Raw genomic sequence first — 26274 nt, 5'->3', positions numbered from 1 at the left:
TAATATCTCCATCCCTCACCTTAACCGTTATTAAAGATCCCCATATTTATATCTTTAAAACATTACAATAAGTAAACAAATTAAACTATTTTACAGTACAACATATTGTTTACACATACAAGCTAAAAAAGTTAATGTGCTACTAAATCATTATAAATAAGGTAAAAGTAACATATTTCATTACAAACGAAGCTTAAAATAGAACGAATTTTTTCGATGAATTTTAACCTCGAAGTATTCCTAAATTAAATGAAGAGAATGCTATTTTAACAGAATGGATCAATATATTTCAGAACAAAAGCCAAAACGGTCGAAGTTACTGATCTTTTTCCAATTGAGAGGTTTTCCAATGGTACAATACATACATATCCGGCGAATATGTTTTGTGATGAAAACCCAATGACAGATGTATATTTATCAAAGATGTATCTTGCAATGCATTCTCATGTAAGTATTTTCTTCCAGATGTGAATTCAGAATTTGGACTCCCCTAAACAGAGCATGTCATTAACGTCCTGTTGTACTGTTCCGACTAGGTCAGCCATAACTAAAAGATAAACCCAATAACATATACTATTTAGATTTGTGAGTTTATCATGCCCAAATTAACCACTTGGCTACTCGTAGAGTTGAAGGAGCCAGTGCGATGTATAATAGTCTTAATTGATAATATTGACGCAATTTGATTTTTGGACGAATAGCAATCGGTATATAGAGAATCTCCTACGAGTCTTTTTGATATCCAAAAATATCATCACAAGTCGATAAAGTAAAATAAACGAGGCTCTGCCGATTTTTTTTTTTTTTTACTTTATCGACGAGTGTTGATATTTTTTGATATGAAATAAGACTCGCAGGAGATTCTCTAAATATAATTCTTTGCTATAGACTTCACTTTTACAGAACCTGATTACGGCGCAGTGATATATCATTTTTTGACAGCAATTCAACAATCGCAAAGTCCTTTATATTGACCCAGTGTTTCCATCAAGGTCAATTAAATAGAAATAATTCATTTTTAATAAAAAAAAAAAGAAGTTTAATTTTAATAAAATAATGAACTGCTCTTTGAAAATACAAAAAGTAGTTCCTTTCTAACTGATCAATCAAATTTATGTAAAGCGATATCTCCTTATTTATCACCCAAGCGATATCTACTGTAGAATGTATTATTGGATGATAAAATACAGTGTCATGTAGGCAATACTGTGTCAGCAAATTCCACTGACAAGATACAGCTGATTCCGAGAACTGTGTGATCATTTTTGGAATTGGGAGGCATTCTGGTCACATCTCTAGTAAATCAGAATTAGATTTACTTTGGAGGCTATATCACAAAATTGTATAATTTTTAGTCTTAATTGATCATATTGACGCAATCTAATTTTTCGACGTATAGCAGACCCTACAATGTCATATAAGCAATACTGTGTCAGCAATTTCCACTAAGAAGATGCAGTTGATTCCGCGAACCGTGCGATCATTTTCGGAATTGGGGGGCATTCTGGTCAAATCTCTAGTAAATCAGAATTAGTAACGCAGTAAAAAATATTTATCGAATTCTCTTTACCGGGTTGAGTCCCATTTTCATAGGTCTTAACAATCTAAAAACAAGACAAGAACATAACATATAGTAATTTATTTCAGTTATATGTTAATTGGACTGCTAAGGGTAGTTTGATGAATACAGAAATTTACAATTATGAATTTGGTCTAGCATCTGCAGAAAGTTCAGTTTCTGCCCCTGACATTTTACCATTTACATCAACCCATCACCATTCTTGGTACCGTGGTTACCACCCACAACTTAGTGATGGAACCGAATTCTACATCAGTATTAAGGCAATTAACAAAGCTGGAAAGGAAACTGTTCAGGTTGGTGGCGCTTGTTTATGATTCTAGTACTTTATTCAAATATTGGTTTATTTTTCTACAAAAGTTTAAAAAGTTCGAATATTCCGATAAGACTTATGGTACCCATAAAACATGTTATAATTATTTTCCAGGGATTAGGTCCGATCTTAGTTCATACTATTCCCCCTACTCTTGGTGGTGAGGTATTGGTTAAATTTGAGGATGAGATATTGGAAGCCGATTGGTCAGCAGCAACTGTATCTGATCCGGAATCGTCGCAACTTACCTTTACAGCGGCCGTAGGTAAGTTTATGCATGAGTTCTGCCTTCGCGAAAAACCCTTTTTTTTAAAGAAGATAATATTTTTAATAAGTAGTTTATAATAGTGTTCGGGAATGGGGTCAAATCTGACAACTATTAGGAGAATAGTCATCATAAAATTGTATTCGGATCTGAAAAACGAAACGGTTGTTCTTTGTCATGAATATACAGAAGCAATGTATATATTTCATTATACAGGTAGTTCACCGGGAAGTGAAGACGTCTATCCTTATTCTTCCTTATCGTCTGGCGGAAGTTGTATGTTAGCTAACCCACCAACCTGTACAGCTTTTTCCATGGAGAATCTTCATTGGGATTTACATCACAACTTTACCTACTATGTATCTATAAGAGTAGAGAACATTGTTGGATTACACAGTGTGTTCACATCTAATCCATATATTCATAATACCAGAAAACCAGCAAAGGGAGTTGTATTTGAAGTTGTTCTACCTGATGAGGCAGCTGACTTTGGAGTTAATGTAAGCTTTTTCATGTAAGCTTTTTCATCTATGCTTTTTCATGTAAGCTTTTTCATCTAGTTTAATGCACATAATAACCTAATGGTATTGTTATCATGTCTTTGTGTTAGCTGTTTGGTAACTTCGACCGGGTATTGCAATCTACATAGCTGGTTACAGAAACCTCTATATCCACTAAACGGATATTACAAAATACCTTTGTAACATAGGCTTTCATCTGCGTTGTATTTCTCTATTGGAACACATTTGTTTATGTTTATATAATTTTCCCTTTAGGAGTTAGAAGACAGTAATTTTCAACTGTCGACCACTAAATTAAAAGCAAGATGGTTTGGGTTTGAATCTGATGATGTGGCCGAACACGTGACTTACAGTATTGGTATTGGTTCACAACCACTTGTTAGTGATATAAAAGATGAAAACGTTGGCAGTAAGACCCAGCATACGTTTCTCGGGCTTAATTTACAGCTGCACAAGGTAAGTATAATCTTTTAATGCAACAATTGTATGCAAAAGCTACAAGATACTCGTTCGTCAGAAAAATCTCCTTATTGCTCTGTCCATAGATGCTCCCCATCCTTTCAGACCCGTGTAGACTGGTTAAATTTCCGGAAAAAGGCCTTCCTTAACAATCAAGGAGCATTTTTTAGTAAAAGTGGGGAACCAGGCCTTTCTAATGATTTTGGTGTGCTGAATACGAATAAACATGTTCCCAAGCCGAAATACGAGTTTTTGACCGTCTAATTAGCATAAATACAAAATGGCCGCCAAATGCTGCTAGATTGTCAGATATATTGTTAACTATTGACTTTTGGGCCTAATGTATTACAGACATATAGGAAGTCGACCCCAATAAAACAAAAAATGATGTCATTATGCCCCTGTGAAGTCACTATTACGTCATATCCAAGATGGCCGCCATATTGATCAAAATTTTGTATTGATGTCCCTTTCCTTTTGGATATTTGTGCGTGTCTACCATAATGTACAGGGAATAAGCTGAAAATTTCAGTCAAATTGCTCAACTCTGAACCGAGATAATAGCGATTGACTTTTGGGCCTAGCCTCCACAGCAAAATAAACGCCAGTACGATTTCAAAATCATAGAGGCACTTAATCAAATCATTCTAAAAAACGACTTACTAAATGGATCAAAGTAATGTTGACACATTAGTGATTAATTCATCACAATTCCAAGACTTTACGAGAAGGTTTAGAGTCTGTACACAAGTCTATACCTGGTGTATCCACCACGAGTATCAATAACAGCAGCACAGCGTCTGTACATGGAGTGGACCAGACGATTGGTGAACGTCATTGGCACCTGGAACCACACTCTCAGAAAAGTCTGGCACAATCCATTGGCTGTGTTTGGTCTCCACTGAATTTCATCCCAAAGATGTTCAATTGGGTTTAAGTCCGGGCTAAGGGCTGACCAGTGCATAACGTTGACATCGTTCTGCTGTAGAAAGTCCCGAGTAACTCTGGCGGCGTGGGCACAGGCGTTGTCATGCTGGAAAACGTTGTCTCGATGACGTGCGAAATGTGGTATGGCGTGGGGTCTGAGAGCTTGGTCGATGTAGCGCACTGCTGTGATGCCGCCTCCTCTCCCTGGACCAAGATTTTGGAACATCACAGGACACACTTTCTAGTACAGGCCAATTCCACCCCAATCCATTATGCTTGGACCACCCCATGAGTCACGTTCCATGACACATTGGTCAGAGCAACGCTGGCCACTTCGACGCCATTTTCTGGTCCTGCCATCTGCAGTTGATGCGCAATACCGACTCTCAAATGTGTTGTTGGGCAAACTGTAGACGTTCACGTCGATGACAATCTAGCAGCATTTGGCGGCCATTTAGTATTTATGCTAATTAGAAGGTCAAGAAATTACTCAAAATTTTTCGCCTTATTTTAACTAAAATATAGCCCTTTATAAAACAGTGTATCAAATGCGTCAATAAGAAACTATGTGCAAAGTTTTGGGTTTCTGGATCAAAGATATTTCACATAAACAGTGACTGAAAATTGAGTAAATTCTTAACTTAAGTCTGAAAATGTTTTGTGAACTTGGGGTCAGATTTAACGAACATTTGACTAGTCTAGTGCACAACTACAGAAATCTACATTTGTATGTATTGGTATTATTTTGTCAATATTACTATTGTTACTATTTTTAGACATACTTTGTAACGGTAACAGCTAGGAGTGACGCTGGAACAACAAAGGCATCGTCTAATGGTATCACTATAGTTCAGAAAAATGTTAACCTGAATAATGAAGTTCGGATAAAAGATGGCTCTGATTGTCAGCAAAAGGGTAAATTATTAAACAGCCTTATTCATAACTACAGTGCAGTTTACGAATAAAGATTACCTTACAACCACATTTTTTTACGAATAAACATTGCCTCGTAAATACTGTATTGATGATTAAATTTAGATTACCCTGGTAGATATAAACATTTGACATCAACTATAATATCATCTCATAAAACCAATAGTTGGTGTAGGCCGACAGCAAGGGACACATTTATGTCTCTTGTATTTGATATTAAGTACTGCTGACAATGTACAATGCGTAATATGGATATAAAGCTATTTTACTCCTAATTTTAATCCAATTTTTTTTCAAATAAAACATCACATTATATGCCTATCCTTATACCATATTACTTTTTTTCACTTTAACAAACATAGAAAGACTATCCTGGCTACCAAACCACCATTCGCAACAGGTGAACTATTTTCCTAATATTAGTAAGATAAGAATAGTACAATATTGATTTTATTGAACTGATACTGGAAGTATTAATAGTTATTGGTATTATCATTTTCATTTATTTATCTATAATAAATTCAATTAAGAACTCTCAAATATTATACGCCATTTTTTTCTAACACAGAATTCAAGCTCAGATTGTGAGTCGGATATTGACTATCAAAAATCAACATCTTATTACATGGCACATTGGACAATATCAAATGCATATAAACATATGTATCCTGATATTAAATGGGCGTTACAAATGAGACAGAAAAACACAGGTAAATAAATGATTGATTTACTTTGAAATAAATCATTGAATTACTTTGAAATAAATAGTTAAATTACTTCGAAATAAATGATTGAATTACTTTGAAATAAATGAATATAATGCATTGGTAGAGGTTGATATTGTTGACTATAGCATTTGGATATATTTATAATTAGAATAAAAAAAATAGAATCTGTAGAGTAGTAGCGTTCGATTGTTAAAATTTACATAAATTGTATGGTTGATAAAAATAAAGAACTTTGCACGGCAAACTGATATTAAAATGATATTATTGTTATTATTAAATTATTATTCATTGTTTAACAGAGGATATATGGCACAATGTAGAAGATAAGAAGTTTCTATCAAATTCTGGTCAAATCTTCCAACCAGTAGCATTAGATTATTGTAAAACATATAGAAGTAGTGTGAGGTTCTGTTCGGGTGAAGTTTGTTCTCAACCTGTAGTCAGTAATGGTGTAACAGTGTTGAGCAAACCTGATATGCCACATATAGATATACACCACAAAAAGATGCATGGATCCCAGGTAATTCAAATATAAATAATATAATCCAACCAATTAAGATGGGTTTTTTTCTATATGTCCAATATTTATACATAATCAAATATTTAATTTGCAGCTCACTATAGTAATTGTTGCTGGCAGAATGATAACACAATCACCCAGATATCAACTTTACGTTAATATAACGTTGTACCAACAAATTAATGAGCACAGCGACTGCGTAACCTAACTAAGTATACAATTAACACGGTATGAACCTAAAATCTGCCAATGAGCTACTAAATGTAATCTGATATGAAGGTTTGATTTATTATAATACGGTTATCATTTTATGTTTTATTCCATATCCCAGTTAGATGTTAGCTTGACTTACAAGAGTAATACCGAAGATAAAGTGTGTTCTGTGGAGTCTACCATAGATAAATATATGTGGAGTATAACAGATAATAAACACAATAGTCATTTATTTACTAAATGGAGTAAAGTAAACAATGTGCAGAAAATCAGTGAGACAATGGTAAGAATCTAAATTTTAAGATTGTCTGTATGTTTTTATAAATCTGTTACAGCTGTATATATTATGAAAATGCCCTAAAAAGTAAACTTGATTACAGATTTTAGGCAAACCAATAGACAGAAAAGGGGTGGTAAGCAAACGTGGTGTGCACCACACAAAATGTTGCGTTGAAGCAAAAACATTTGTGTGGTTCTTTTCAACATGATAACTATGCAACCACGCGAACCTTTGTTCGAAATTGTGCCATAAAGACAAACTATTTCATGTAATATTTTTTTATTTCTTAGTTTCAGTTTAGAATTAATTTACATGGTGAAGTTGATTTTAGTGAATGCAGAAGATTGGCTGTACGAATATTTAATAAAGCTGGTTTATCAACAATAATATCGTCGGATATTAAAAACTGTTCATCTGTAGATCCGGTATTAATTATACCGGCTATTATTATAGATGCTATAGGACAGCCATTAAATAACGGTAAGTACTCTTTGAATATATCGTGAAATTGAAATAAACACACACACACACACACACACACACACACCCAAATACACACTCGCTGTTGTGACAGATACAATAATTATGTTGTTTTTAGTTAGTTGCAGGACGGAGGGGCTGACAAGGAAAGCTGTCTAGTCGTTGGGATGGGACGAAAAACCGAGGTCCCGTGTACACATTGGCGTGCACGTAAAAGATCCCTTGGCAGTTGGAATTCGATATAAGAGTAGGCCGTAGTGCCGCTGTCCGGGCAAAATTTCCGTCATAGCACACTGTATGGCGTATGCCCGTCTTCATTAGCCCAGGTTAGAAGCAGAACAGTAGGACGTTAAACCCCATTTCATTTCATTTTGTTAGTTAGTTATATTTTACGTCCGCTTCCACCGAGGTGATATCGCAGACATGTCCACCCTTTTATGAGTAGCGTTTGAATAATTTGAATATGTTGTTTGTTTTGTATTTCAGATCCCAACACAAATGAACTAGGAACATCAATTTCTCTGGATCAGAACGCAGTCTGGTCTAAACCAGATGTGGACTATACACCTTATAAAAATATTATATCAGCCGTATGGCTCACATTAAGACATAGAAACTATACTTGGGGTTTACTAGAAGACCCAGCATTCTCTACTCTAACACATTTTACTCAACCGAAGATGATGATAAGAGATCCTTGTTCACATCCAGATGTTATAAAGTGTGGACAAACCGGTGAGGGAGTTTCGGTAATCTTCAAATGTCATTAAGGCTTTATTCCATTGATTCCTTGTGCCATTTCTTTAAGCCTAACAACTATAATATGGATACGTACTTTGAAGGAGTCTTCGTTGACTTCATCATTAAGACTCCAGTTTTACCGCATTTCTTTATGTTTCTTTTAACAGAAAACGAATACATCAATGTATTAACTCAAAATACTTTAAAACACGGACGGCGGTATTATATCTGTATCCATGCTGATGCTGTTGATGCTAGTCATGAAAAATGGACGGAAGATTTGGAAGAAGTAAACGCATGTAGTGATGGAGTAACTGTTGATTTGACTCCACCAAATGGTGGTCGGGTGTGGGTGGAGAACTTGAAAGATTTTAAATACCAGGTAAATAGTTCTATATAAATATAGTCGAACCCCAATTATCTCTATCTAAGCATACTCGAAGACGTATAATATTTGGTGTGTCATTCATTCCTTGTAATTCCCTGTTAGCCCGATTAATAGTGTTTCGGGATAATGGTTCCATCCTAGGATAATATGCTATATAGCTATCCGTTGTTTCTAGTATTTGATTATATCTGTTTTAATATACTTTACATCAGTACTGAATTAATGTTTTTGTGATAGTTTTATATGAATAACCAATATATTATTTCAGTCATCTGACAGTGATGTAGCTGTTTACTGGGATAGTTTTCTTGACGTAGAAGAAAATGGTGGAAAAACTGTTCATCCAAGTGGAATATCAAAATATCATTTATATATCGGTAAGGTTAATTTCTTTCAAGGATACGACAGTTATCGCTGAATCAACAAGTTAAAAGTGAACGAACATACCGTATTGTCAATCTGTAAATATGCTGTTCTTTACATTTTGTAAATTTTCTTTTACATATAAAGGTTCTATAGAGGGAGGTGCAGATATTGTAACTAAACATAACGTTGGTTTGATAAATCATAAAATATTCCACCATCTTTCTTTACAAAATGGCCACACTTATTACGTCACTATAGAAGGTAGGTATAAATTCATGTTTCTGTTTCACAATTAGAACTATAAAAAATGTATAACTTAAATAATAGCAAATAGAAACCATTAGATTAAATTTGTTAATCATGTATTAAAGTCGTGTAATTAATTATAAACCTACACACCCCAATCTTCAATACAAAATAAATTGATTTCTATTGCCCGCTTGGCAACATTGCTCGTTCGTTAGTATTCACCCATTTCTGTCATCCCTTTGTTCCATAAGCTGGCTCCATTATTGCTTGTTTAGTGCTATTATTGTTTTGTTTTTTGTTTTTTTTTCAGCAATTGATTTTGTAAACAGGACAAAAATCGTTTCATCTGAAGGTTTCATTATTGATAATAGTCCACCAGAAACTACATCTAAACCTATACAATTTACTAATACATATATACAGTCAAATGATGTATTGTCTGTGTGGTAGGTTTATATAGAATCTAGTGTTAGTAAACAAAATAAAATGAAAGCCATTAACCCCAGCCAAAGTATTTGGTTACCGGTGTTTTTGAAGGCGTGAAATAGTAAGCCTACCTCGACACGTGTACAATACCTTTTATCATTTATAGATCGGAATGCCTCGGTTTCGATCCCATGTAAAAGATCCCTTGGCAGTTGGAAGTCTCCCCTCATAGCACAAGGATGTTGGTGTTGAAATTAATTGTAAATAATGTATTAAAGAGCCTGAGCCCTTGTATTTGATTTATTTACAGTTGGAGTGGATCATTTAAAGACACCGAAAGTGGTATAAGTCAGTATCGGTGGGCAATAGGTACTAGACCAGGTCATGAAAACATTAGGGCTTATATGATAACCGATAATGATTGTGATGAAGCGAACCTAGAACACAAATTGCAAGATGGACACGTTTATTACGTAACAGTTCAGGTATATCTCTTGTTGTAATTTTACATTACGTTTTTAGATAGAAAAAAAGTTTAATGAATTATGCTTGATGTAACTATAGATAAGTTGGGAATAAACATTGTGCTTTATTATTTATCCCTTAATTATTTCAAAGAAATTGACACTAATCGTTAAGACGGTATGCTTATATCTGATGTAATTTCCAATAGAAAATTTTTCAAATTCATGCTATATGCTGGTTATCTTTGTATTCTATATACCAATTTTACAATAACTCTTGTCTATTGTGGTGTTTCAGGCCATTAATGGTGCAGGGTTATCTACTACATTAATATCTCATCCAGTGACAGTAGACACAACTCCTCCTACCACAGGACATGTCATCGATATTCTTAATACAAACTATACCGGAGATGACGTAGATTATATAACTAACCAATCACTACTTTCTGTTAGATGGCAAGGATTCCACGATCCCCATTCATCCATGCAATACTATACTGTTAAAGTTGGTACCTGTGATGATAGTGATGACATAATTCCAGAAATCAAAACAGGAATATCTACACGTAAGGAAAATATTATTACAAAGCACAATCCAACTTTTCTGTCATAGAACTATTGATGATATGGTTTAGTTTTATTGTAAAAATAGGGGCTATTTTCTTTAAAATAAAATAGGTAGATGTCGTAACAACCGATATTTCAGATTTTAGTTAAGTTTTATTGTAAAAATATGGACTATTCTCTTTCAAATAAATTAAGTAGATCTTTTAATAAATTTTAAAAACCGATACATATTTCAGATTTTACTTTTCCACCGTCCAAATTTACTCCTGGAACAAAATATATCACCATGGTAACAGGGTGCAATATGGCTGACATGTGTACGTCGGCCATTTCTGACGGGGTAATAATTGACGTGACACCACCGGACGTGGGACGAGTTTTAGATGGAACGAAAGATTTAGATGTAGAATTCCAAGCAACCAGGTAATTGAAACACGATTATCAAGTCTGTTTAGTTTTCAGAACAAACTATAAAATAGACATGAGGATTCACGAATATGATTGGATCACGTTTATCGAGTCTCCTCTGCTATGGGACCGCTGCAGTAGATATTGTCTTAGAAGGCATTTTACAATAAGCCATATATTGTGGTCGTATATTGCAATCGCCCCCGTTCGCCCGCCCGTCCGTCCACAATTTCTTATGAACACTCTAAAGACTACATTTATCAACTGATTGTTTTAAAATTGATATTATATGCCTACATTATTGATATGAAGATTCTATTTAACAAAAGTTACAATCCTATCCGTATGATGTTGATATGCATCATTTAAACTAGTGAAACGAAGAAGCCTATTCAATATTTAATTTCGTCAATTTGTCCTGTAAATGACCTCATATGCTACCCCCCTTGTCGATCGCCCGAACGATTTAGCTGGGAACTTATCTTAATTAGATGATTGACATTTATAAATTGGTTCTTAGCAGTTAGGGTTATATAAGAGTGTTGCAATTATTATCTTCCAGAATCAGATTCTACTACTGAATAAGTTAACATAATGTGTTGTGTGCAATTTTTAAGGATTGTCATCCTGATTTCAGAAACTTTGTTGGTGCCAAATGGCATGGGTTTAAAGATGCACAATCTGGTATAGCGAGATATGAATGGAGAGTAGGAACAACCATTGGAGGCGAAGAGTTACTTAGCCCTAAAGATTTACCAGTGGTCGAACTGGCCTATAGATCTAATTTACCTGATAATAAGCTATTGCCTATTGATACTAGAATTTATATTACTGTTAGATGTTACAATAAAGCAGGTACGACTCAAATTATTTTAATGACGCTAATGATGCTTACAAAAACAATAATTTAAGTTATATCTTACTTGAACAAGCATTACTGTTGTGGACCCAATGTATAAATTCGCAATATAAGTAGTAAAAGGGTTCCTACACGAAATATGTTCCCTTTCTAAAATTGGTTAGAGTTATTACCCCTTTGCGGGCTAGAATATAGAAACATGAGGGCATGTCCTCTAGACCCGGCTTCATTGTAGACGAAACGACATCTTTCTTTTGTAAAATTGCATAGGATTACTATTATATTTATATCACCATCGTTTGTATTATTTGTGTATTTCAAAGCCGCCACTGCACCTAGATTTTATATTATTAGGTTTATACAGCGAAGTTACATCAAATGGTTTTAAGATCGATACAACATTACCAGTAGTAGTACAAAGGGCAGTTCCCGTCTCATCGTTTAGTTCTATTTTACCTTCAACTACCATATCAAAATCTAGTATTAAAATTGAATGGAAGTTTACTGATGATGAATCAGATATAGAAAGACAATACATTTCTATTTCACCTCATTTATTGGGAGATTTTAATTCTTCAGCTATGGAGGTAAGTCCTATCGATAATTTTAAACATATTTTGTTTTTTGAAAAATGAAACATTTTGATAAAAAAAATAAGCATGCCTATAATGAATTCAGTAATTTAGAAAAATACAGTGGCATTACGAGGATGTCCACTGGACAGTTCCTGAGTAAAATTGCATAGTTGGAAAACTTTTAAGGGATAGATTACTATTTTAAAAATGCAGTGGTTTCACGGGTTTGTCTAACGAACGGTGACGAAGTTAAATTGTATAGTTGTAATACTTTTAGTTTTAGAGAATATATTACTATTTTTGTTTCAGATTCCTAGTGTGGTAACAGAGTTTACATTTTCTGGTCTAGCTCTACACGATGGGAGTAAATATAAAGTTAAAGTGATTGGTTGTAATTTAGCTGGTTTGTGTCTGTCGAGTGTTACAGATGATATAACAGTTGATTCTACACCACCTACCAGAGGTACGTGTATTGTTTGTATCGATTAAAAGTGCTAATAGTTATATAACATTATATAAGAACAAATGTCATGATATCTGATAACTCATTCTTGATCTAAATAAATCCACGTACTCTAAGAAAACAGGCAATTTTAATTTTAATTTTTTTTTTATTTGTTTTCCACCCTAAAATGATTAATAAGTAATCTGATAATTATGAAAAATCTGAACTCGATGTCGTTTTGCTTTTGTTCTGGTCATTTTGGAGAATTAAAGTTTTACCATATTACAAATTGTGTATCTTCCCCAATGAAATAATTAGTGAATGTTGTTTCAGGTATGTTTGCCATTGATACTGACCACGCCGCTAACTTAAACAGAGATAGGAATAACTGGAACCACTGGTCTACTACGTCTATTAAGTTAGAATGGTTGGGATTTGCTGATCTACACACTGGTATAACCGAGTATAAAGTCAGTGTTGGAAGCAAACCTTTCTTTACAGATCTCAACGAGGCAAGTATCTCTAATTACGGTAATATGTGGTATTCTTGAGCATAATACAATTTTTGGCGTAAATTAGCAGCATTCAAACACCCAAAATCTTATAAATAAAATGCTTGGTTTCGGTCTGCAATTAATCTTAGGTAATATGACATATTGTTTTTTACTTCACGAAATTCTTTTATGAAAAAATGTTTTAACAGGGCTATCAACAAACCACGTTTCAACATGTGGCTGGAGATAATTTTAATGATGAAGGAGTGGTACAATCAGTTACAATAACTACCAAGACACTTCATATGGGCAATTCTGTTTTCATATCTGTATGGGCTGTTAACGGGGTAATTATTGCTATTTAATCATTTTCTAGTATATCATATATGTACTACAGTAGAACAAGAGAAATTACACCTCTAAATCGGATGTATCAGACTGAGGCAAAATTGCCACTTCAGTATCCGTATCTATTAACTACCAATATGTTTTACTTCTAGTCGTTTTATTGTGTTACATATCATTTCATTTTTATTTTTGACATAGGTTGGATTAAAAAGTCAACCTGCTCATTCTGAATTTGAACTTGTAGAAGGAGGAATGTTAGATTTAGCCAGGAGATGTCAACCGTATAATTGTCTTGGACATTGTGTTTGTGCTGCACAAGACAAAACATGTTCAGATGCTGACAACTGTAGAGACATCTCAACAGGTATATATCTATCAACTTTATTTAAACATACATTATGCAAGAGCTAAATCTGTCAATTGCAGGTCTTTCTTTAGGCCTGAAATGTTATCTAAATTATTAATTAGACATTAATTAACCGATCCAGATCATAATCAACTCTAGGTGGTATCGCTAGCCTGTGATCTTAAGTGGATTATGAGCCGATTTACTGCATAACTTTCGTTCACGATTTAACGATTAAATGGATAATCGAGTCTATGCTGTTTATCGTACTGACTTTAGTAATGATGATAGAGGCTAGGCAAAAATTTCAAACGCTTAGTTCTCGGTTCATAGTGGATCAATTTGAATGAAATTCAGCAAATTGCCGTTACATTATCTAGTTTTTAATTATTATAGTGAAAACTGCCAACTCGTTATCAAATCTCCCATAATGTATCTTTAAAATTATTCATATTAATTAATTAATTCTTTGTGAATTTTTCTGCCAGCTTTTCCTTGGCATTCGCTACAGTAATGGCCCACCGTGTTTAGTCTACCTTAAGTAATTCCAGATGTTATATGCCACCCTATTACTGTATTTCTATGTTTTTGTATATTTTATGCAATCCGCCATGTGATTGAATGTTTTATTTATACTCATTCTTGCAGGGAATCCAAATAACATTATCCAAGTTACTGACATGACTAATTTGATGTCATCTGATGCTGCACAGTCTTACTACACATCGTCTGATAATTTTCTAGCTGCCAGATGGAGGATAATAAACCCACAAGGCATCTCTCCTATAAGGTAATTTAAATTAGATAAATTAAACCTCTTTAATAAACGGCCTCTCATCTATAAGATAAATTAAACCTCTTTAATAAACCAAAAATATCATACAACTTGGCGCAGGCCAGCTAGATCATGGTGCTCTAGGCTTCAGCCTGCCAAGACCAGTTTAGTTCATTATTAACTACATAGCAATTACCCTGAATTCAAACTCAGCATATGGTATTTTAGATATGAATGCAGTGCCGGACATTCCGGTGAAAATTCACCCAGTGGAATATATGACACTGATACAGAAAGGACATGGTTTGATGTTGGTGAAAATACCGAAACTATAATTACTTTACCTACAGGTATACCTTTTAAAAATGTTATTCATTTCTTTCAAGAAACAATTATTAATACTGTATATTTATTAGTATGTAATATTAACAAATCACACAAACTTCACTCAGTCACAGTAGGATACCTTATCAATACATTCAACTATAAACATTGAAACATACGTATAAAGCTCTATAAACAAAAATCTTCTTGCTTGTAAAGGTGTGTCACAGAGATCGGCTTAAGGTCCCACCGTGTTTCTAGTACATGTAATTTCGTAATATTATTTTATTTATTCCAGCTAAAGTTTTAGATAAGTCTGTAACATATAGTGTATTTGTGAGGGTATGGTATAATGCAAATCAATATGCGATATTTAAGTCTCCTGGTATTACACCACTGATGTCTGCTCCGAGTGTCAGTCACATAGCGGGAGCTGATGTAAGTACTTAAAAATAAGTTAAAAACACCAAGCTATTTAATAATTATAACTGTCATTATATCGACTATTTTTCCCGTTTTGATTAACCTATTTTAAATAGAATTATTGATTTGATTTTGAGATATTTCTCTATTTTTTTATCCAGATAAAAGAATTAGAAACTATATTAAGTGTTAAGGATTTAGATTACCAAACATCCAGCAATCAGATTATTGTTGGTTGGAAGAATAAATTTAGAGGAGGAATTCATGGATTCGATTATTTTAAGCCTTATATAAGCACCCATCCACAAGGTGGGTTTTAATACTAACATAATCACATTAAATGTTTCACGGAAACATGTATTAATTAATTGTATGACAACATTTTTAAACTGATGTTTCCATTCCTAAAGATATTTTTGAACCAGTCCCGACCAATCTCATTATTAAGTATAGTTAGTCTTAAAGATTGCAAAACTTTATTTTGGCCTCAAATGTTATCAATTATTAGAAATTTATTCACAAGAAAACACGTAATCAACTCTCTAGGCCATCGGAATGTCAAGATTTGAAAAACGATAACAATGGTTACATTAAAAAAAAATCGAGACTACGCTATTTTAAGCAAAACCTCAAACACTGACAACTTCCCTCAAAATAGAGAACTGCAATTTTCAATATATTTTTTTTATTGCTGTTTCATTATCTATTTATCTAAAACTTACATATTGCATCTTTAATAATGTAATAAATAGCGGTCTTGGGTTTTTTTCTCCTGAAATGTAGGCCACAACGTTCATCAGTCATCTACAAGAGTACCTGGGAATATTAGTGTCTATACAGCTACTAATCTAAATCTACAAGAGAATAGAGAATATTATAGTACTGTACTAGCTTATAATAAAGCAGGATTACTGAGCTGGGCCAATAGTGATGGCATATTAATAGACAATACAACTCCCACTTCCGGTATTATATATGATGGTAATGGTAAGTAAACTATTCAAATTATTGAATATAGAGTGGCACCCCCAAAAAACAGAACACCGTAAAAAAATTTATTAAATCCTACAGCTTCTTGAACTTAGTCTGCGTACGATCATGGTATCTTGGTCGCTTTGCACAAAAGTCATGTTCTTTCCAAGAAGAAAATTTACAATCAACAGTGTTATTCAAAGATTTGTGGGTTCTTGGGGGTGGGGGGACGTTGCGGCCACCTTTAAATTACCCAACACTACTCATAGACTTATTTTAGCCGATTTCAATTTTTTAATCTTTTAAATCTGATACATATTTTCATGACATTTCCCTAAGAAATTTCCTGATTTGTGATAATAATAAGATAAAACCAAGTACGAACAATCCAAACCATTAGACAAAATTCGAGGTCCTAAATAAACGGTATAGGCAAAATGGTGTAATCAGCAAATGGACTGTTCACCGTGTACAAAATACACGACAAACAGTGGTAACAGTGATAAGTTTTATTATTCATGCTTTTTATAGACAACCATGATAAATTGGGGGATGCAGTCTCTTACTATTTCATATTGTACAGATATCTATGATAAAGATTACCAAAACTCTACAACAGTTATATCATCATCGTGGTATGGTTTTACTGATAGTGGTACTGGTATAGTTAAATATTACTGGTGTATTGGTACTGGTATTAGTACTACAGATTGTAATATACACGACTGGAAGAATGTAGGATTAAATACTAGAGTGTCTGTAAACCTAACCTCACCTTTAAATCATGGTAGGCATTCTAAACTTTCCATATTAATTGAATAAAATCGAATCTCAATTTCGATTAGATGAAGAGTTGAAGTATTAAATAAAAATCCTGTCATTATCGTGACATTATCTATACTACAGTAGGGATATATCACTCGTCATATTTTTGTCTTGCCCCGACACGTGTGATACTGGTCCCTTACTGTAGTATAGTGGGCAAGATAATGAAAACAGTTTTTTTTATCTCTTCAAATGCCTTTGGAAAGAGTCCCCTCAAATATAATATACCTCAAGACCATCCCATAACGGCTCAAGCCATCTGTTTCCAAAGAATGAATTTCTGAGTGTTTTGTTTTCAAATGTGATATATTATTATTAAAGTATTAGTGCCACCGTAACAAATACCATTACTGTATTTTATTGTTATAGGTATGAAAATTTATAATAAAGTGTATGCTGTAGATGGAAGTGGGTTGAAATCTGATGTATCAGTGTCTGGTGGTATTACAATTGATATCACGCCCCCAGTACCGGTTGATATAGATTATATTGGAGAAAATCTCATCGCCAATCCATCATTTGAAGAAGGCGTGACAGAATCAAATAAGGAATGTGATGACCAAACACCAGCTCCTTGGTATATTGACTCCACCTCGTGTATTAAAATCATCCAATCACAACCTTCCGTTTCAAAAGAGGGTGGAGCCTATATTAAAGTGAAAGGTCATATTCAACAAACAGTTTTTGATTTAAACACCCAAAGTGCTTATCATGTTATAGTACATGTCGGATATCCACATGATGGTAGCATTCAGCATCACAACGTGGAAGGTTTCGTGCAATTCGGACAAGAAACTCACACTTTCAGCCTTGACCCAGAACGATGTCGGGGGATATGTGACATCAACCAACAGCCATTAATATTATGGAATAAATTTACTTATGTATTCTATCCAAGAGAAGCAAGAGAAGTGATAAGAATTGGTACAAATAAATTACATATGATATTAGCTGTAGATGATGTATATGTACAACAAGTTAATTATATAGATATAACAAGTGATTCTAATCATTTAATACATCATACAGTGTTTAGACCTTATTGGTCATCTCTTCATCTTACCTGGCATTTTAAAGATGATCAAAGTCCTATTACAGATTATCAATGGGCACTAGGTAAGTTTAGCTTGAATACATGTACTACTGTATGTAAATATATCAGTGACTATTAGTAATACAATAGTGTTTAAATCATGTAGGTATTTAGTTATAGCAATACATTTCCTGTTTTTGTAGATTTTATTTAGCAATCCAGTTGATTTTGGTTTCAAATATATTTACTGATTACATTGGAAAATTACCCAGGGAGCATTCTTATTTTCTAAATCGTTTTGACAACGGTTTTCAATCAAAACAATCATTTTAATTTCAGGAACTGTGAAAGGTGGAACCCAGATTCAGTCGTTCACAAGTGTTGGCAGAAATCAGCAAGCTACAGCATCTGGTCTAAATTTAGCCCATAATACATTACTTTACTTGACGGTGATGTCAACCAATGGCGCCGGACTAACAACTGTCAGCCAATCAGAGAGTATTGTTGCCGATATGACTCCGCCAATAATATCAGAGATGAACGATGGTATAGGTAAGAAATTAAATGTTGATTGTGGGGTACTTTAATGGAAAATATTACTGCCCACCACAATGAAAAATCAGCTATTTAAATAAAAGTGACAAAAGCCTATGTTATTATCAGAATGGTTATCCACACCAAGTTCAGGGTTAAAACTTGCTTATTACATGACAGTTTTTTTTACTGTTTACTAAGCCAGTCACAGTTAACATTTGATCAAAACCACGTAACCTTTGTCATCAGAACTCTGAAGGACGAATTCGCATCAACTCGAGTGTTTCTTGTTTGTCTTTCTCTTTTGTTGATTTAAATATGTTTTGATCATTTTAGAGGATGATGTAAATTTCCAGCTAACCAAACTCATATCAGTTAACTGGAAAGTAGGAGATCCAGAATCAGGAGTAGAATATTGTCAATGGGCTATAGGTAATACTTCACTATTTTCAACGTTGGAATAACGTAATTTGTTAATCGGTTATAGACGAGATTCCCCTCGTGGTCCACTGTATGGCGAATCCCCGTCTTTATTAGCCCACCAAATGTAGAACAGTAGGACGTTAAATCCAATTTCATTTTGCATTACAACATATAACAAATACCGTATCTCTATGTATGTAACCTAAGTCGACGGTTGGCTGTAATTATTGTTAATTTCTACAACATACAATCTACTATTTGTATCAACAAGAGAACATGTAGGCAGGGGCGGATCCAGGAATTTTTGCAGCAGGGGGTTTGCCAGGTTCCTGAGACAATGTATCCCCCCCCCCCACCTCATGGTCTCTATCGTCATTTGGGCGTATATACATACACATTAAGCTTTTTAAACAGAGAAATTCAACACCTCGTTTGACGTCAATTTTTATTATGAATTAATACAATGACATTGTGATTCAATCTCATGGATGCAAAGCATTAATTGTGATATCACATAATGTTTATATCATTATCTCGTGCTTTAAGTGCCCATCCTGTCCCACATCTGACGATAAAGGACAAAGCACACGGCCGAGAAACTTTTCTCATAAAAGTGTTGATTTACAAAAAATTTATGTAGCTGAGCAGGGGCGGGGGGTTATTTAATTATTGGCACGTTTATTCATTTGTTTTACATACTAGGTTCAACGCATGGCGGTGTTGATATACAGCCATTTACTCCTGTACCAGATAAACAATCATTTGCTCAAGTAGAACTCCCCGTTGATCAAATACAGAACTCTAAACAAGTTTATTCTACTGTAAGATGTTATAATAAAGCTGGGTTACCAACTACAGCTACTACTGATGGCGTTCTTCTGGTTATAAACAAAATGGCTGCCATAGCAGAGGGGCAAATCGCTATTTATCAAGATGGAGTATCTGCATATCCGGTGAAGGATAATTGTTATCCATTGACTAATAGTTTACGATTAAAATGGGATTTAGAAAATACCAGAATTGGTACCAAGTCTATACAGGTATTCAATTTTTAAGAAAATGAGAAATTCCAGACAAATGGACGTTTAATCTTATCTGTGCACATTTGAACGCCAAGAATTAGCAGTGTCTTTTTTCATAATAAAACGAGTTAGTGTTTCGGTTTAGAATAAGCACCCTGACTGAAAAACTGATCAGCCGTACATATTAGCCAGGCTGCTACATCGATGCTGCTTAATTGGCCCCACAGATTAACTTTTTTGTTCTGCAAATGAAATTGTTGAACATCTGTTTTAAGCTTTAGAAAAATAAATAAAGGTTTTGAAAAATATGTCCTATTTAGTGTAAATGTCTTATGTAAACAATGCACGCGCCATTGAGCCAATGATTGACGCCGTGTGATGTGACGTCAGGTGTTGAAAGCAGTCATCATTTACAGAGTTATTGGAAAAATTTCGTAATCCTCTGTGAAACAGATTGTCTTCTTTACACGATTTACATTGGTCGTTACAAGTATTAGAATTATGTTCTTTTATTACCAGGTATCGGTGTATGGTCCAGGTTATAATTTAGATAAGGAAGTTCGAGTTTCAGAGATCGGTTATAACCAGGCTAAATTAAGAAGTTTATCACTACAACCTAACTCTAACTATAATGTTAGTGTTTCTACTATTAATGTATTAGGAAGACAAGACAATTCTATATCAACAGTAATATCATCTGTAGCACAACCTCCAATTTTACAAGGTTTGTATAAGTCATTCTGCCAATAGAAAAATTTCAAATTTGATCTATGATGTGTAAAATTATCCACGGGTTACAAAAAGTCTTTACTTTTTTATTGGATTATGTCAGAAATTGGATTTCGTTTGAGCATCTTTAATTTCGTTTATGAAGTGGAGTTCGAAAAAACTTTAGTGCAACTATTCAGCTGTAAATTTGCAACGATAGCGCGTTTAACCCGATGTTTTGGCCCTGTTTTTAGAAATATGCTCATTTTCTTAATATTATTTGAATGAACTGTGCAGTATGACTACTGGTTTATATTGAATGGTATATTCTGAATGAATAAAGTTACTATTATTACTATTCTATATATTTCAGCGGGTTCAAAATTATTAATTGCCCGATCATTTGATGGTACATCTATGGAAATGTCATGGAGAGATTTATTTACGTCCCCATGGAAGAACCTGTATTATGAAGTCAGTTTAGGAACATCGCCAGGAGGAGCGGACGTTATACAATGGCAAGAGACAAAAGTTGCTTCCCTTACCATCGAGATGCCTGATATATCGAAGTTACCAAGAATATATTTAACAATAACAGCTGTGGACCCCTGCGGTCTTTTCCTACATTATAATCATACTATTGTACTTTAACATACTGAAATTATTAATTCCAGATATCTTTGTAGATGTTACAATATTACCTATACAAATAACATCTTGTTGCCAATCTTTATAATTTGTTCCTATATTTTCATACAATAGATATATAAATATTAAACCGCGCGGTGTTTCCCGTCATTATACTTATACAGCAAGAATATTAAACGTTGGATAGTAGATCTTTATAATTCTTTCCTATATAATTATAGTGGCTGCTGTAAGTAGTATTCCTATATTATGATTAGATATATTACAGTGCCGGTTAGTATTTCCAATCTATACTATTCAAAAAAAGTAGGGGATATTTGATTTTTAAGTGTTATTAAAGTCACCTAATGAAACTGACGAAGAAACAAATGACAAAATGAAATGAAGTTCACATTCATCGATTTATTCCAAATGATCGTTAGACTAAGTAAGGCACAGACTGACCATTATAAGGGTAAAATGATACCCGGGGTCAAACAGCAAAGTTACCACAGCATCACAACCAAGTCAGTAACGGGTAAATCCTCCTCTGTTTGCCAAACAAGCATTGATCCGACGTGGCATACTCCTAATGAGACGTCTAAGGTCATTTTGGTCCAGATTGTCCCATTCCTGTTGCAACGCAGCAGCAAGTTCTTGGACATTGGCAGGACGTTGTTGACGTTGACGTAACCTCTGTCCAAGCATGTCCCAGACATGCTCGATGGGGTAGAGGTCGGGACTCGGTGCTGGCCAAGGTAATGTGGTGATGTTCTGTTGTTGGAGGTAACCTGTAACGATCCTGGCCCTGTGACATCTTGCGTTGACATCCTGGAAGATGAAACGGCGGCCATTACGTCGTGCGAACGGCACAACATGGACTGCCAAGATGTTGTCCCGGTAGTACTGGCCTGTAACACGCCCTGCAACAACATGTAAAGCCGTTCTTCCAGCAACAGTGATGCCTCCCCACACCATAACAGAACCACCCCCAAATCGATCATGTCTGATGACGTTAACGTCTTGGAAGCGCTCGTTTCGACGACGCCACACCCTCCTACGTTTGTCCAAAAAATCAACAGTGAACCTTGACTCATCTGAAAACATCACATTGCTCCAGCGTCGATTATCCCAGTGTTGACGATCCCTACACCAACGACGTCTTGCCTGAATGTGATGATCTCTCAAACAAGGGATCAAGCGAGGACGTCGGGCGCGAAGGTGACCCCTATGCAGTCGATTCCGAATCGTCTGGCCACTCACTCTCACACCAGTGTCTGTTTGAAGACGAGCGCTGATCTGATTTGCTGTGATGACACGATTTCTCAAGGCCAAGGTACGGATAAATCGATCCTGGGCTTGAGTTGTCGCCCTTGGTCGACCTGAGCGTGGTCTGTCCTGTACAGATTGTGTATCACGGTATCTGGACCATAGCCTGCTTATGACAGACTGAGAAACATTCATCGTCCGCGCCACAACCGCCTGTGTTGTGCCGATCTGTAGCATGCCAAGGGCACGTAACCTTTCATTTTGGGTAAGCCGACGCATATCAAAATTTGTTTTCTGGTCACTAAAACAATTAAACTGATGTTTCCACCCTGGAATTCAATGCCACAATGACTGTAACATTCAAAGTCAGAGTCGTGCAAATCTTGGGTTGGACCCCCATGATGATCCCAAGCATCACCTGCATTCCATGCGGTAGCTATTGGTGCGTTTGGGCGTCACATGTAACTGGAAATGTTTCTTCTGTTAGGTTCTATAGTGACTTTTTTCGTAGTCATTTGCATATTTTAGTATTATGCCCCCAAAATCAAATATCCCCTACTTTTTTTGAATAGTATAATTAGGGGCGGTCTAGAATAGTTGTCAACCGGGTTTCAAGCGTTTGATGTCGCTTCTTGGAGTATATATTCCACCGGGTGCCATTTGGGAAAAATCACAAGTATAGTTTTCTAGGTGTCAACTATTTACCTAGAAACGTCGAGTTTTCTGGGCAGTCCCCAATACATGTTCTATTAACACCATGATGACTAACTATCTTGTTATAAATTTCCATTTGACCTAATTAGAAAATACAGTTGCATCGGAGATGTTCGAGTTCGGCCGTATGTAAAATTTAAGACAAAGCTTCTATTCCATCGCTGATTGTATAAATTCATAGCGATTTGTTTACAGATTTTAAGTATTCAAGGATTTTCTATAATTTATCGCGTGTAAGGTTTTTTTGGGAATTTTATAGAAAAAATTGCATCCTATTTTCTTCCTCTGAAATAGTACCCTATATTGATAATCACGGGACAAAAATGTAAGTATATATTTAAAAGGTATATATTTACTGCATTCCTGACCTGTTTTGAAATTTGTTCCTTGTTCTTTCAGGTTAGCTTGTTTAATAGAGCGTTTGCACTGAGCGTAACCCTCATCCACGTGTTGTATTATTTGGCCTTATTATGTTGGATTGTTGCTCATATAAACTGACACCTATCCTCTTTTATTTATGTCAAACATGTCACGTGGTTGTATGTACTGATTTATTTTATTGGATGTATAAAAAGCTTAAGCCAGTGTTGTGTTTTTGTCCACATAGTAAACTAAGATTCAATCTTTAGAAACATAAATTGAATTGTGTAAAGATTACCAATCATTAATAACACATCAGGTGAATCAAATTCAATATTTTATTTTGGCCAAATCTAAAGAAGATTAGCCCCTCTTAACATCTATGTAGGTATATACAATTTGCCCTTTAGCCATGGCTGGGGGATCACGTGGCTAAGTGGGTAAGACGCTAGCTCGCTAGCCTGGAGGTTGGGTGTTCGATCCCTGCATTGGCCGAGAAAGTTCATCCAGATTTTCCGGCGTGGTTCTCCCTTGTCAGTGATGCAGGACGGAGGGGCTGACAAGGAAAGCTGTCTAGTCGTTCGGATGGGACGAAAAACCGATGTCCCGTGTACACATTGGCGTGCACGTAAAAGATCCCTTGGCAGTTGAAATTCGATATAAGAGTAGGCCGTAGTGCCGCTGTCCGGGCAAAATTTCCCTCATAGCACACTGTATGGCGTATGCCCGTCTTCATTAGCCCAGGTTAGGAGCAGAACAGTAGGACGTTAAACTCCATTTCATTTCATTTCATTTAGCCATGGCTGTCAAGTGTCAAGTATTGCTATAAATCTAACCGCCTCCAAAAATTATACATTTCTCTACCATATACCTAAAGGTTTTCACTAGAGTGGTACTCCTGTTCCTCTTTTGGATCCACTGTAATACTTTCAGTAGAATTTTTGCTCGAGAAATATAATATGTGATATGTACTTAAAATATTTAAATCAACTTAGGGTTTGAATGACATATTGTGATATAAAAACACTTGTAGAGCCATAACATAACTGGTTCTATGTCAACAACATGTTAACAGATATCTCATGAGAATATTCTTCAGTAAAATTCCATTCCACCATATAAGGGTGGGTTGTCGACGTCATTGGGCTCAATTAACCAATCTCTATAATTATTTACATCATATTTGACCAATTGGATAATTGAATGTCCAAAACCAGTAGATACAAAATTAGGATACTGGTGAGAATTCGCCAGACTTCTATTAGGTTCCAGAGAGCTTACATCTGAGTTCCTAGACAGCCGCGAGGCTGGCTAGGGTAGAGAAATGGTTTTAGCTAGTATTGTTATCTATTATGCTTGTATACCTGTATTCAGCTATATATATATATATAAAATATGTAGAAGCAAACTGTCGCATTGTTATTCCTGGTAAGACAGACGTCTTAAGAAACTGTAAGAAGTAAATACACAACGTGAAGCAGAAGTAAAGACAGCTAGAGACAAATTCTAGACGATCACAAGGCTACAGAAATATGTAGTAAGAAAAGATACATGGGTCGCACGCAGGATGTGGTGACCGGTTTCCTCGTCCGCTCTCCACGTCAGACAGAAAGGCCTATGGTGCTACATATTCGATTTGGTGCCGTGCTGAAGTTTCGACCTTTGGGGTAAGAAGTCACTTTAGAAGACAAATACATATTTGAAGACGTTAAGAAGAAAACCTGTACAATCCAGCAACAGAAAAAGTCTGGTGGAAAAAAAAGAAATCTGGTGAAGATATTCGAAAAATTGGGTTAATACATTTTGTTTAGTAAATTAAATGTGTTAAATTTGTTTAAAGACCAAATAATATTAATTTAAAGTTAAAATCTGATTAGAAACTAAGTATTTAAAATTTAACTGTATAGAGAATAAATTAGAGTCATTCATAAGTTTAGATTGATAGGTTTATTAAACAAAATAATATCACTGGTTAGGTGTGTATATTGTCAGGTTAACGTGACCTGTAGTAAATTTGAGTAAAATTAAAGTTAAAGTGAGGGTCTTTAGGGAGTAGGTTTTAAAAAATAATAATGATAAGGAAACGGAATAGGGAATAAAGTAAGGAACTAATGTTGTCTCCGGATCGCAGTGACAACGACGGCGGAGCTAAGGATGACGTTGTGAGTGATTAACTCTAGTTTCCTAGTTGGCCGTGGTTTTTACTGTGATTCGTTAATTTGTGTTTTTTTGTGTCGTTCGTATGTGTGGTTAATTAATTATATAATTTTGAGGCCCTTAGTCCAGGCCTTAGAGTTGTTGTAAATTAACTTTTGATTAAAAAGTTAGGTTATGTTGAAAATCCCATATGGTTCATCTAGGGATGTTG

General features: G+C 34.9%; 3 protein-coding genes across 3 annotated transcripts; all 3 read left to right on the top strand.

Moving 5' to 3' along the window:
- Nucleotides 1-342: 342 nt before the first annotated feature.
- On the top strand, nt 343-6045 carry LOC126830526 (uncharacterized). The gene is made up of 6 exons (XM_056102834.1): nt 343-447; nt 1648-1875; nt 2007-2157; nt 2374-2657; nt 2934-3134; nt 6025-6045. Exons 1-6 carry the CDS (start codon nt 379-381, stop codon nt 6043-6045), a joined length of 954 nt encoding a protein of 317 aa, XP_055958809.1. The 5' UTR covers nt 343-378.
- A 1016-nt stretch (nt 6046-7061) lies between these two features.
- Nucleotides 7062-10468, top strand: LOC126830528 (uncharacterized). Its single transcript, XM_050560924.1, has 8 exons — nt 7062-7218; nt 7705-7953; nt 8127-8341; nt 8616-8724; nt 8858-8974; nt 9273-9408; nt 9699-9873; nt 10151-10468. The coding sequence occupies exons 2-8, from the start codon at nt 7899-7901 to the stop codon at nt 10466-10468; spliced, it is 1125 nt and encodes a 374-aa protein (XP_050416881.1). The 5' UTR covers nt 7062-7218; nt 7705-7898.
- Nucleotides 10469-10672: 204 nt separating this feature from the next.
- LOC126829739 (uncharacterized) lies at nt 10673-24131 on the top strand. The gene is made up of 19 exons (XM_050559853.2): nt 10673-10845; nt 11468-11685; nt 12044-12276; nt 12574-12727; nt 13043-13221; nt 13413-13550; nt 13750-13915; nt 14546-14687; nt 14901-15022; nt 15295-15434; nt 15581-15728; nt 16203-16406; nt 16975-17178; nt 17586-18332; nt 18589-18801; nt 19120-19215; nt 19909-20246; nt 20748-20952; nt 21310-24131. The coding sequence occupies exons 1-19, from the start codon at nt 10709-10711 to the stop codon at nt 21585-21587; spliced, it is 4062 nt and encodes a 1353-aa protein (XP_050415810.1). The 5' UTR covers nt 10673-10708; the 3' UTR covers nt 21588-24131.
- Nucleotides 24132-26274: the final 2143 nt, after the last annotated feature.

Source organism: Patella vulgata, chromosome 8 (assembly GCF_932274485.2).
Source record: "Patella vulgata chromosome 8, xgPatVulg1.2, whole genome shotgun sequence".
NCBI lineage: Eukaryota > Metazoa > Mollusca > Gastropoda > Patellidae > Patella > Patella vulgata.
Note: the sequence above shows the minus strand (reverse complement) of the source record. Positions and strands in the feature narration are given on the sequence as shown.